This window comes from Rhinatrema bivittatum, chromosome 17 (assembly GCF_901001135.1).
Source record: "Rhinatrema bivittatum chromosome 17, aRhiBiv1.1, whole genome shotgun sequence".
NCBI classification, from domain to species: Eukaryota; Metazoa; Chordata; class Amphibia; order Gymnophiona; family Rhinatrematidae; genus Rhinatrema; species Rhinatrema bivittatum.
Genome location: NC_042631.1, coordinates 43,513,843 through 43,528,273, shown reverse-complemented (window position 1 = coordinate 43,528,273; position 14,431 = coordinate 43,513,843). Strand labels below are relative to the sequence as shown.

The 14,431-nt window shown below is 42.3% G+C and overlaps 1 protein-coding gene across 1 annotated transcript in view; it reads right to left on the bottom strand.

Annotated features, from left to right (window-relative positions):
• The window catches only part of LOC115079493 (kielin/chordin-like protein), a 189,244-nt gene that overhangs the window by 75,074 nt on the left and 99,739 nt on the right, over positions 1–14,431 (bottom strand). The window contains exons 28-30 of the mRNA XM_029583118.1: positions 10,491–10,662; positions 8,183–8,287; positions 7,741–7,787 (exon numbers count right to left, since the gene is read on the bottom strand). Coding sequence (XP_029438978.1) covers positions 7,741–7,787; positions 8,183–8,287; positions 10,491–10,662 — 324 coding nt within the window. The remainder of the gene's footprint in view (positions 1–7,740; positions 7,788–8,182; positions 8,288–10,490; positions 10,663–14,431) is intronic.

The window sequence follows — 14,431 nt, the reverse complement described above, 5'->3', positions numbered from 1 at the left end:
AGAGCTGAAGATTTCAAGGCATTGTCCCCAAGGACTCCGAGGTCCTTTTCCTGTGTGGTGACTTCCAACGTGGAACCCAGCATCATGTACCTGTATTTTGGATTATTTATCCCAGTGCATTACTTTGCATTTATCCACATATAAATTGCATCTACCATTCAGTTGCCCAGTCTTCTAGTCCCACAAGGTCTTTCTGGAATTACTCATAATCCACTGCTGTTTGACTCAAAACAATTTTGTATCATCTGCAAATCTAGACACCTTACTCCTTGTTCCCTTTTCCAGATCATTTTTGAATTTGCTAAATAGCACAGGTTCCAGTGTAGACCCATGGGGTACTCCACTAACCATCTTTCTCCATGTGAAAACTGACCATTTAGTCCTATCCTTTCTTTCCTATCTTTTATCCAGTTACCAATCCACAACAGGACACTGCCTCCTACTCCATGGCCTCCCAATTTCCTGAGGGGTCTCTCAGGAGGGACTTTGTTAGATGCCTTCCTAAAATGTAAATACACTAAATCTATGGGCTCATCTTTATCTGCATATTTATTTACACCTTCCAAAAATCTAGTAAATTGGTAAAGCAAGACTTCTCTTCGCAAAAGCCATGTTGACTCTCCGCCTTTAAACCATGTCTATCTGCATGATCAGTAATTTTGTTTTTAAGGATAGCTTCTACCATTTTGGCCAGCAATGACATCAGACTCACCGGTTTACAGCTTCCCGGATTATCGCTGGAACCCTTTTTAAAAATTTTCGCCACATTGGCCACCCTGTGGTGATTTTAAATGATAGGTTGCAGATCCCCAGAAAAAGTTCTGCAATTTCATGTGTGAGCTTTTTAGATAAGCTGAGATGAATACCATCTGATTTAGTTTAGTCAGTCTGTGTCATCAGCATCACAAAATGTTTCTGGTGTATTACCCCAATATTCTCCTCAGTAAAGGCAGAGGCAAAGATTTCATTTACAGTAGGTTTTCTGCTATCTTTTTTAATAATACTTGAACATCTGGCAGCCCAACTGACACCTTCAGAGATTTTTTTTACCTCAAATGTACGCAAAAAAGCTTTTATTAGTTTTTACCACTTTGGCAAGCTTCTTTTCAAAGTTTAGTCTACTTAATTACTTTTTGACATCTAATTTGCCAGTGGCTTATGCTCTTCCCGACTTTCCTCATTTGGGTCTGCTTTCCATTTTTTCAAAAATGCCCTTGTGACTTTAGTTGCCTCTTTCACCTCACTATTAAACAATAATGGCAATTGTTTGGAAAACCGCACATTTTTTGGTAACGTTGTGCCGACTGCGGTTCCCCACTGTGACTGGCTGGCGCTTACCCCAATGCTTGTGGCTGGCACTGGTGCTCCACCTGGCATGGATAATGCCATTCATCTCCTCCTCTCTATGTGCACATCAACCTAAGAAGACCCTGCAGTGAGAACCATAGCCATGGTGCCTCTAAATAACATCAGCACAATGGGGTATATAAACCTCCATCATGTAGCCAGTGCCTCAGCAACAGGTCCTCTGCCTTGCTATGTAGTGCGTGTTGCTCCGTCTTCCTGCATGCCTTCTTCCTGTTCCGGTACCTACCTGCTGAAGCTAATCCTCGTACTCAGGAAGTTTCTATTGTCTTTCGGCACTGTGTTCTGTATAGTACAATAAATTAGTGTCAGCCATTGGATGACACTTGTTGTGAGAGATGCTGGCTAGCAGATTGCCTCAGGGAGCAGGTAATGGATTTGCAATAGGAGGTGACCAAGTTAAGTAGAATCCAGGAGGATGAACGGATGTGTCAATATATATACATGGAAACATCCAAGATTATGATGAAGAGTCAACTATATTTTGGAGAATCATATTTAAGTTTGCTACCTTAGTTGATTTTGCTGTGAGTCAGGATATTTCTGTTATGTGTCAACTACTTGTTAAACGTTTCGTAACCTGTCAGAGCTCTAAGATCATTTGGACATAATCTTTTGAAGGCACTATCTCTCCGTTAAGATCAAATGGAAAGAAATATGTGAAAGAACATTTTTTGTGGCAGGCCCTCACTGCTGGAATGAATTTATGGATAAGATGAGCAATTGAATGCTTTCTGTTCAGGAAACAGCTGAAAACTTTTGTTTTTTAAACAAGCCTATGGTATTGGATAGCAAATATAAGTAAAAAATCTGCACTTTGACCATGTGTCAGGTCAACTCAGATAATGCAAATGGTATGACGAGGTAAATCGGTGAAGGCAACTGGTATGGCAGAGTTTTCACTAAGTAGTGTATGTGAGAGAGATTATTTATCCCTTGTATGTCAATTGATTTTTAATTTGTTTTAAATAAGCTCATTTTTATTATGTACTAATATTAAAGCCTATCCAAGGAAGGTGCAGGCTAGGTTCTCATCTCCCTTTTCCTTTTCCCCCTAACTTCTGTCACCTCCACTTCTTTACAATTTCCTGTCACCTTCCTCTTCCCTCCCTATATCTGGTGGTTCTCTCTTCGGCAGCTATGGATCTCTGTCCCTTCCACTAGCAGGGGATAGGGGTCCCTGCAGGCAATCTGGTCTCTCCATTGCTGCTGCTGATCATCCTCTGCAGGAAAGTAGTGCAGGCTACACCATCACACAAGCACCTCTGTGGGTGTCTATCTGTCCTCTACCAGCAATCGTTGGATGCCCTGCTGTCACGTTGGCCTCTCCAATGCCACCATTGGTTTCTCTCTGTCCTCTGCTGCCAAAGGGTGCAGGTTCTGCTAATATTCTGCCTCTCCATCACCATCGCAGTACTCTGTCTCTCCTCCACTGATGGGGGATGGGGTTCCCGCTGACACTCTGGTCTCTCTAGTGCCACCATGGGTGTCTGTTTGTCCTCTGCCAGTGGGGGTGGGGGTCCCCTACAGTATACTGGCCTCTCCAGTGCCACCATAGGTCTCTGCCTTTCCTTTACTAGTGGAAGGGGGGCCTGCTGGTACTGCAGGCTCTCCTCAACCTCAATTCCTGGAACTGCTCTCCTCCCTCTCACTGTCATTCACAGCAAGACAGGGGACGGGTATGTTTCAGGGGGCAAAGAAGAGAGGATCTCATTCACCAGTCACAGCGATGCACGGGAGGGGAACTTTTTAGGGGGCAAAGAGCAGAGTTGCTCATGTGCATGCCAGTGATGTGAATGTGGGACAACTTTTCACTTTATTATAGTTAGATGTATAGTTGTTACCTGCTATGTTGGATCAAATGGGATATAAATCTTTTAAAATAAAATACAATTGAGAGGGTGACAAAGGAAACAGAGCATGAGAAAAACATTGCTTTCCAGATGCATAGGTGTCGGTGCAGTCCATATGTATTCCACGCATTAAGAAAGGTGGAAGGAAGGCAAAATGATTACCGCCATGGTTAAAAGGTGAGGTGAAAGAGGCTATTTTAGCCAAAAAAACATCCTTCAAAAATTGGAAGAAGGATCCATCTGAAGAAAATAGGATAAAACATAAGCATTGTCAAGTTAAGTGTAACACGACTCAAAAAGAACGCAAATAATTTCCAACAAAAGCCAAATCAACAATAGAAAAGGAAATGTCAATCTGTATGCCGTTTCCCAATAAAGTTGGTTATTAATTTTAAATGTATTTTTGTGTTTTTTTAATTTTTGATTTTATATATATATATATATATATATCTAGCCGCATCAGCAAGCCTGTCGGCGTACTTTCTTATGATATTTCAAATGAAAGCCGCCCGGACTTCTAATCATTTGCGGCAGTCCTTGATATTCTTGATATTCTTTTGTTATATAGTGTATTCCTAAAATTTTTCATTAAATCATTAATAAATTCACTAATGTGCCGTATGCTTTTACAACACTGTTCACTCCTCATCAAGTATATTTTCTCAAAACGCAGTGTGTTGACAAAGTCAGATCTTGGTTCAATGATAGCTCAACAACCGGCCGAAGTTTCGCAGCTTATGCTGCTTCATCAGGAGCTTGAATTATAAAACTTTGTCAGAGCGGCATTTGACTCTATTGAAAAATGATAAACATGATAAACATAGTGATTTCAATGTTTAAAATTCAATGAATAAACCACTTATCTGGGATCAGCAGAGACTCAAACCTTCAAAACAGGATGACCTCGTCTCATGACATCTTGAAAAGAACAGAGACCATTTTGACCACAGATGCAGATATTTAAGTAAGAGCTAACCAATCAGGAACACATACGTCAGCATCAGAAATGGCGCCACTATCAAGTTAGTTCTAAACAGGATCTAGGCTTATGTGACGTCAGTATCAAGATAGCGTTCACAAAAATACATTAAGTTCTGTTTCTGAATTCAGACCCTTTGGGTGTAGAGTATCCAAATAGTGGATCCATCTTTGTTCGGCTTGCAAAAGCTGTTTGTTAAGGTCACCGCCGCGCCAGTGAGGGGAAATCTGCTCCAAAACGCAAACCTGTAAAACGTCAAAGCTATGTTTATAATTCAGACAATGTGATACAATAGGTGCAGTTTCACGTTGTGTGGCCAGACTTGAACGATGCTCAATGATGCGGGTCCGAAGTTGTCTGATCGTTTTGCCATTAAAACTACATGTAGATCCTCTGGTGTCATCTATACAATTCAATGCCCTTGCAACATGACATACGTTGGCAAAACGATCAGACAACTTCGGACCCGCATCATTGAGCATCGTTCAAGTCTGGCCACACAACGTGAAACTGCACCTATTGTATCACATTGTCTGAATTATAAACATAGCTTTGACGTTTTACAGGTTTGCGTTTTGGAGCAGATTTCCCCTCACTGGCGCGGCGGTGACCTTAACAAACAGCTTTTGCAAGCCGAACAAAGATGGATCCACTATTTGGATACTCTACACCCAAAGGGTCTGAATTCAGAAACAGAACTTAATGTATTTTTGTGAACGCTATCTTGATACTGACGTCACATAAGCCTAGATCCTGTTTAGAACTAACTTGATAGTGGCGCCATTTCTGATGCTGACGTATGTGTACCTGATTGGTTAGCTCTTACTTAAATATCTGCATCTGTGGTCAAAATGGTCTCTGTTCTTTTCAAGATGTCATGAGACGAGGTCGTCCTGTTTTGAAGGTTTGAGTCTCTGCTGATCCCAGATAAGTGGTTTATTCATTGAATTTTAAACATTGAAATCACTATGTTTATCATGTTTATCATTTTTCAATAGAGTCAAATGCCGCTCTGACAAAGTTTTATAATTCAAGCTCCTGATGAAGCAGCATAAGCTGCGAAACTTCGGCCGGTTGTTGAGCTATCATTGAACCAAGATCTGACTTTGTCAACACACTGCGTTTTGAGAAAATATACTTGATGAGGAGTGAACAGTGTTGTAAAAGCATACGGCACATTAGTGAATTTATTAATGATTTAATGAAAAATTTTAGGAATACACTATATAACAAAAGAATATCAAGAATATCAAGGACTGCCGCAAATGATTAGAAGTCCGGGCGGCTTTCATTTGAAATATCATAAGAAAGTACGCCGACAGGCTTGCTGATGCGGCTAGATATATATATATATATATAAAAAATCAAAAATTAAAAAAACACAAAAATACATTTAAAATTAATAACCAACTTTATTGGGAAACGGCATACAGATTGACATTTCCTTTTCTATTGTCAAGTTAAGTGTAAAACATTGATAAGACAGGCGAAGAGAGAATTTGAAATGAAGTTGGCCGTAGAGGCAAAAACTCATAATAAAAACTTTTTAAAATATATCCAAAGCAAGAAACCTGTGAGGGAATCAGTTGTACAATTAGATGACCGAAGGGTTAAAGGGGCTCTTAGGGAAGATAAGGCCATTGCAGAAAGACTAAATGAATTATTTGCTTCCGCGTTTACTAAAGAGGATGTTGGGGAGATATCAGTTCCGGAGATGGTTTTGAGTGGTGATGAGTCAGACGAACTGAACGAAATCACTGTGAACCTGGAAGATGTAGTAGGCCAGATTGACAAACTAAAGAGTAGCAAATCACCTGGACCGGATGGTATGCATCCTAGGGAACTGAAGGAACTAAAAAATGAAATTTCTGATCTATTAGTTAAAATTTGTAACCTATCACTAAAATCATCCATTGTACCTGAAAACTGGAGGGTGGCCAATGTTACCCCAATATTTAAAAAAGGCTCCAGGGGCGATCTGGGTAACTAGAGACCAGTGAGCCTGACTTCAGTGCCGGGAAGAATAATGGAAACTATTCTCAAGATCAAAATCGTAGAGCATATAGAAAGAGATGATTTAATAGAACACAGTCAGACGAACTGAACGAAATCACTGTGAACCTGGAAGATATAGTAGGCCAGATTGACAAACTAAAGAGTAGCAAATCACCTGGACCGGATGGTATGCATCCAGGGGCAGATTGTGGGAAAATAGTGGCCCAGGGGATTTTTTTCCATACTGCCCCATGGGTACCCAATTACATATACAATATAATTTACATATATAATTTACATATATTTTACATATATATGTACACACCCCTATATTTTGGCATGGTCCTCCCGTATCAACACAGTACTATTTGCCAAAACTCAAAGAATAACAACCCCACCTATGAAAAAGAATACCAGAAATATTACACCAGAATCTAAAATAGCAATACACCTCCTATTAGGAAAACAGAACAGGCCAAGCTACTACAGATCCCTATAGAGAAACCACATGCTAAGAGAATGCTTCATCTCAGTCTTTGCATGCAGAACACAAACTCTCACCAAATACAGAATAAAGCCACATAAAGTATAAATAGAAATGTGCAGACAAAAACTAAGCTGTAAAACGTATCACGCCAGACTCTATACAGTGCAACAATGGAAAAACAAAAATGTCACCATTCGTCATGAAACAATCAATAAAATCAAGATATATAAATCATGAATCATAATTATAAAATCATACTAATAAAATAATTTCAAAACAGCTGATGAATAGAATATCGGCGCCAATTTGAATACTGGCAGCCGATCGCCTTTGCCCTCACTATGTCACAGGGGCCGACCGTTGGTCCCTGTGACATAGTGAGGGCAAAGGCGATCAGTGCCATTTTGAGTACTGGCATCCAACAGCCGGAGTGCAGGAGGTTGCTCCCGACCCCCGCTGGACTTTTGGCAAGTCTTGTGGGGGTCAGGAGGCCCCCCCCAAGCTGGCCAAACGTCCCTGGGGGTCCAGTGGGGGTCCCAGAGCAATCTCCTGCCCTGGGGCCATCGGCTGCCAGTAATCAAAATGGCGCCGATAGCCTTTGCCCATACTATGTCACAGGGGCTACCGGTGCCATTGGTCAGCCCCTGTCACATGGTAGGAGCACAAGATGGCGCCGATGGCCATGTGACAGGGGCTGACCAATGGCACCGGTAGCCCCTGTGACAAAGTAGGTGAAAGGCTATCTGCGCCATTTTGAAACCGGCACCGAGGGTGTGAGAGTGCAGGGGATGGCTCCCGGACCCCCCCCGCTGGACCACCAGGGAGTTTTGGTAAGTCTTGGGGGGGGTTTGTTTAAATGGTTTATTTAGGAGGCCGAATAATTCGGCGAAGATTCGTGTATTCGTGGGGAATTGCAATACGTTTTGCTTCCCCACGAATACAACAAATAGTGCAATATATGTTGCGGATTGCCAATACGGCGAAAACGAATGCACACCCCTAATAACAGGTATTTATAAATTATAAGCTAATGTCTGTTATGAATAAGTTCATGTTCTTACCTGATACATCTGTCCATTTGTCCCGATACATCTGTCCTCAATTGGTTCTGAGGAATCAGAAAATAACCGTTAGTGACACATTGTAAGAGGCTGGAAACAAATTAACAGGTAAATAAATATACTGTATTCTGAAATGTTAGGGCAAACCCTGCTATTGGACTGTCCTAGAGTGAGCTACACCTGTGACAATATTCTTGGACATGGTCGCAGGTTGTACCTAGCTTTCTCCAGTCCTCAGTCACATTGTTAGGCCACGTGTAGTGCATTGAACTACATCCCTTCCAAAGGAATCAAGTTCATATGAAAATGGCAGGTAACCGGAGAATAGCAGGAGCTCCTGTTTCCAGGGGCACAGCCCAGGACCCCGAGGGTGGCTTCTCATTTCTCTTTTCCCTGATATCCTGTGTTCTGTAAACATTTTGTATGAAAAGAAGGCACTTACTACAGGTTACATTAGGACAACAGCTATCCTCAGAAGTTGTTTCCACCATGACGTAGCCTGGATCGCATGTCTTTGTGACGGCACTGCACTGCGTGATGTCACATTCTGAAAGAAGGAAAAGGTCTGATTACTGAGCCAGCCTGCAGAGTCGGGAAGGACAAGGCTAAAAGACACATAACTTAGGACTTTTTTTTAGGGGGTACTTGTTGGTACTGAGTACCATCACCTTATTTTCTAGAAAGATAGCATTGCTCATAACTGACCAATCAGCAACCTTGTGAATTGCAGCTTGTAAAGGAGTGTAGGTTATGACTCCCTTAAAAGACAAGACCAGGCCTGGTCTACCTTAAGACAGCCCACAAGGGAATCCTGGGTACAGGGCATTTCCTCTGGGGAGAGGAATAAAAACTTAGGCCTAGGGAGGAATACATAGACCCTGGGAAGAGGGAAGGCAGTTCCTCCTATAAGAATCTAATGTGACTGCTGTAAGTTTTGAATTGCGCTGCCGAGGTAAGCTGTCCAGCAACCACTCTTTTTACTCCTTGGCTTGATAAAGTCACCTCCTTGCTTTTATATATTGATCCTCCATAATGAAGAATGACATAAGAAACCTCCTGAATTATGTGTGTTCTTACTACTTTTGTCATGATTTTGTGCACTGTACATAAAGCACTTCTCTGTGAAGAAAAGGCTGGAGTCCAGACTCTTCTGTCTTCCAGCCTTCCTAAAGCTTTGGACTGCTTCCATGGTGTCACACATGGTGGCAGAGGTAAGATGTCTGTTCTAAGTGCATGCACGTTAGAGAAAAAGGAAAAGTTTTGAGACCTGTTTTGCTCGAGACATCTGCATAGAGCAAGGACTTGTGCTAAGAGAATCGTGCTCTAAAGCACCAGTACAGAGCAATGAACTGTGCCAGAAAGAAAAAAAATAATGGACCAAGGTGTTATGTTGCCAGGTTGCAGGATGCCCCCTTCAAGCCAGCGCACTCACCCTGGGATTAGCCGATAAAGTTCCTTTCTTCACTGTGGGGACACCTCTGCCATGCTGATCCTGGGCTTCCCCCTAAGCACACATGCATGGCAGGTGCCTACCTTTAAAGACACTGCAGTGGCAACCTCTTCTGTCGGAGCTGGGAGATGATGTTACACGGCTGGGTATTTAAACCCTAGCCATGCAACAACTGATGCCTCAAGCAATGGGTACATGCATTCACTGCAAAGTGAGTTGCTGCTTTCTTGCATTCCTGGTCTAACCCAGTCTGCCTTGTTTCTCCTGCCAATCTGCCTCATCCTTCCAGCCCTGCTGTCTTTGTCCTTCCCAGTGTCTTCCACACCTGCCCTCAGACTGACTACCGGATTCGACCCTCCTTCGACTCTGACCATCCTTGCCAGCTGTTTGCCATTGACCTTAGCCTGAACTCTGACTATTCTTGCCAGTCGCCTGCCTTTGACCACTCTCAACTGCCGCCTGTCTGCCCCTAGCCATGATCAGGACCTACACCAGAACTAACTCATACAAGACTCACGCCTAAATCCTGATGGCCCACAGAACCCAAGGGCTCAACTCAAGGAGAAAGAGGTGTGTATAAGTGAAGCTGTAGATTAGTCTCCAACCAGCCTAGTCCTGCCAGCTGTGGTGGAGCTTTCCTGTAGGTTGAGCCAACCTCCCCACAGCAATAAGAGTCCACAAACCTTACAGTTTACTGAGTCCATGGATCCAGCAGTTCTATTCTCACTTCTGGCTAAATGGCGAGTTTTGAATATCCCAGTAATTATTCAGCTAAATTTTAGCAGGATAGTCATTATCCAGCTAAAATGCCCTGCTGATCACCTGTCCTCCCCACCACAGCCAGCAAACCCCTCCTAGTATTAATCAGGATTGGTACCTTCCCTCCCTATCCTGCCTTCATCCCAGTTCAGGATTGTGTCAAATGAAGGCCCCATACTCTCTCTTCATCTCCCTCTCCCCAGCCCCATCCTAATCCTCCTCTCCTTGATACCTTTCAGAAGTCCTTTTCAGGGCTGGGATGGCAGTAAGCCACCAAAGTTTACTGTCCGAGATTCTTCTGAATTCAACTTGCTAAGTTATATATATTTTTTTATATTGGCCTCATAGTATGTAATAATTCTTAACAAAGGGCCCTATGTAAATAAGCATTTTTTTCCATTGATATAAAATATAAGTAAACTTTTCATACATAGGTCCAAAGTGGAGGGCTTAAACAGCTGCAAATAAACACAACACCAGCTCCCCATACTGTATGATAACCCTGCCCCATTATTGTGATGCTGTCATAAATGTAACTTACCACAAACATATTGTTGGCAGCATGGATTTGCGTCATCTGGCTTAGTTATCACCACCTCATCAGTTTTGTTACACTGAATAGGTGTAGGTGGAGCACATTGGTAACTTTCAATGGTCAGTTCTTGTGATTTGCAGGTGTGCATTGTACAACCCACTGTCCATTGCTCTCCAGGCTGTGGAGATTCAAATCATAGAATCACATGAGTGAAACCAAATAATGGATAGAGTGCTTGTGAATGAGAAGAAAGAGTTCCCATAACCAAAACGCAGGGCTAATCTATAATCTAAGACTAATTCAGTCTGAGGGGAGCTCAATAGTGTCAGGTAAACAGCAATATCAAGTCTTTCATGATTTAACTCATACATTCCTAGAATATTAATTTCTTGCAGGAAAATGTGCTCTGCCTTTATCAGAAGCACTAGGGAAAGGTGAAGGGCTCAGACGCAGGGAATAACAGTGTAGGGTGCAGGAATTAAAGAAAGACTGCAATTTGCTTTTAGCAGCTTTCATAAAGACCAATTTCATTAATTGCAGGAGATAAATCACCATACAAAAATGATTCTCAAGTCAATCAAGTAAGTGTTGCCAATCACCACACTGATATTAAAACAAAAAGAAAAAAATGTAAAAATTTGGTGAAAGGTATTGGTGTGGCATTAATTGCAGGAGAAACAAGAAATAAATGCAAATAGTAAGTCTTCATCATTTTCAAAATGTGTAGGAAAGCTGATTGCCAACACAAAATAGTTCTGTAGATGCAAAAGCATTATTTATGCCACAAACAGCTGCACTGTACAGATATCGACTGAGGTCTGCAAAAACACACTGCATTCATGGGGTAGCCTTTATGGCGATAATTTTAGGACTGGGCACAATAGTGAAAAGTGTGGATATGCATTTGTTGGAAACCAAATGTGAAGTAATAATGACATTTCCCCAATCTGATTTTAAGAGAAAACAGAACAACATTGTATTTATTTCCCTTCATTTTGTTTTTAAAAATTATGCTGCCAAAAAAAAAAACACCCCACTTCCAGGCCTTCTTCTTGATTCTCCAACCTCCCCAGTACCCTCTTACCAAACAGATATTCTTCACAGAGCAGGAGGAATCCCCGGTTGCTCCTGCCCCTCCAGTGGTATTATTTAAAATGGCACCCACATACTAAAGCCAGCACGTTTTTAAATTTCTTCCATGCAAATGGCTATGGCCTGGGCCTGGCCTGCTTCATTTTGTACAGCAAAAGTAACAATGGCACCAGCCTTATGAGATATAGATATTGTTTATAATTTCTGGACTCAAAGCCAGGGCAACAAGAACACTTCTTACTCAGCAAGAGGTTTTAAAATATAATTTATTCAGCTGTTTAAAAGAGAGTCCAAGACAAGTGTTCCTGGGAGATGCGATATAAATGCCCTCTATCTGTAATAACTAGCATCTCATCCCATACAGGAAGAGAACCTTCTTTTATAATTAAAACATTCAGTATTGCCGAAACTTCCAGAAAGGTGTAACCGCCCACAAACACATGATGCTGTTGTCATGACAATCTATCATGTATAGGAAATGCTTGTGAGGACATCCTCCATTCAGTTGTAAAAATCATTCATTTACTAGTCTTTCCTGAAACCACCCTTCCATGATAAAAGTTCCTGTATCACCCTGGCTTTGATGCACTGTATTCTTCTGTTCTTCTTTTGATATTCTTTGTTGTGTAAACAAATCGCAAGTCTGTGGCTTCAATAGGAGTTAGGCTTGAATTCCATCGGTTGGCACCAGGATTTAATTTAAAGCTGTAACCTCAAAGGCATCTTCTTTGTACCTGGTTCCTGTCGGTTGAGAGAGGCATCTGCAAGACAAAAGCCTGCATCCTGGTTTCCTGCAAAACAAGTTTCCCTGTATTGTGGTGCAGATATTGTCATTGAAGCCTTTCTGGCCTTTAATTATATGCTGTGCAGAGCTTACAAGTTTCCTAAATCTTCTACATCCTTCGAATCTGTGATAGTCAGAAAGTCTCTCAGAGTTCATTCACCTCTGACAGGCCACAGTACAGCAGAGGCATCTGGGTATTTTTGGTTGTCTGCTCGGCCTATTCTTCAATATATATGTATACACACACACACACATACCAGTCTTGGTGTAACAGGCTATTGTTAATTTCCCATACAAAATTGTGCAGGCCAGGCTCAGGCTGGTGCCATTTTCTATGGAAAAATTGAAAATGGTGCCAGCCTTGGTCTGCTGGCAACATTTTTATTCATTCTACCAGCAGGGCAGGATCAACCAAGGATTGTTCCTGCCTCGTAAAGAATATCAACTTGGTAAGAGGGATTGGATGGAGAAAATATATCCTCACCAGTGAGGGTGAGATAACTAGAGTGTAGTTCCAGCATAAATTAGTCAAATGCAAAAATATTCCCAAACACAAAAATGGTAAAACGAGTTCCAGACATACATAGTTACATAATATTGATGGCAGATAAAGACCGAATGGTCCATCTAGTCTGCCCAGCAAGTTTCCTGTGGTAGCAAGTGCTGCTCTGTGTAGGTTACCCCCATGTTCCTGTTAAGGGTAGTAACTAGGGGTGTGCATTCATTTGCAATATATTGGTAATCTGCAATGTATATGCCATATTTGTTGTATTTGTGGGGATCGCGAAACATAGGGTGAACCCCTAGGAATACAACATATCACTAACGAATAAACCCCCATCCTCTTGACCCCCCCAAGACTTGCCAAAAGTCCCTGGTGGTCCAGCGAGGGTCCTGGAGTGATCTCCTGCACTCAGGCTGTCGGCTGCCTGTATTCAAAATGGCGCCGATAGCCTTTACCCTTTCTATGTCACAGGGGCTACTGGTGCCATTGGTCGGCCCCTGTCACATGGTGGGAGCAATGGACGGCCGGCGCCATCTTGTGCTCCTACCATGTGACGGGGCCGACCAATGGCACCGGTAGCCTCTGTGACATAGTAAGGGCAAAGGCTATCGGCACCATTTTGAATACCGGCAGCTCGAGTGCAGGAGATCACTCCAGGACCCCCACTGGACCACCAGGGTCTTTTTGCAAGTCTTGGGGGGGGGGGGGTCAGGAGGGTGGGGAGTTGTAGTTAATTAAATTTAAAGGGTTGGGATGGGGGGTTTTTTGGGAAACGAATATATATATATATATAACTAATGAACGGATCGGGGTCCCCTGAGAACGGATGCAATGGATTTGGGTCCTGACGAATACGAATACCGAATGGGACGAATCCGTCCCTGCTGCACATCCCTAGTAGTAACTGCCTCTCCGTGCAGTTTACCTTGAAGCCTTATATATTAACAAAGCTATCTTGAAAATTCAGACAATGCTGAATGTGCTTTGCTTTTGAACTTGGCTATAGAAGCAGCCCTGTTCTTTTTCCCTTATGTCTGCATATCAGTATTCCAGATCATAAAAGTCGGGGCACGTGTAAGTTGTCCTCTGAATCCAATTCCCTTTTTCCCTCTACGCTGTCAAAGCGGAGAGTGATGTCAAAGCAGAGAGCAGTTATGTCAAAAGCATCAAGGCTTATTGGTTAAGGGTAGTATTCCCCATGTATATTGTTAAGGGTAGTAACCACCATTAAGCAGGTTTCCCTTATGCATTCTTTTCTTCATTTCTGGCCTTCAGTCTTTAGGGATCCACAAGGTTTATCCCATACTCTTTTGAAGTCTTTGACTGTTTTTGTGTTCACACCCCTTCTGGAAGGGCATTCCAGGCATTCACCACCCTTTCCATGAAGAAATATTTCCTGACATTGGTTCTGAGAAGTCCCTCCTGGAGTTTCCATACATGACCCCTAGTTCTGTTTCTTTTCCAATGGAGAAGATTCAAAGTACGTGTATCATTAAAACATTTCAGGTATCTGAAGGTCTGTATCATATCTCCTCTGCATCTCCTGTCTTACAGGGGATACATATT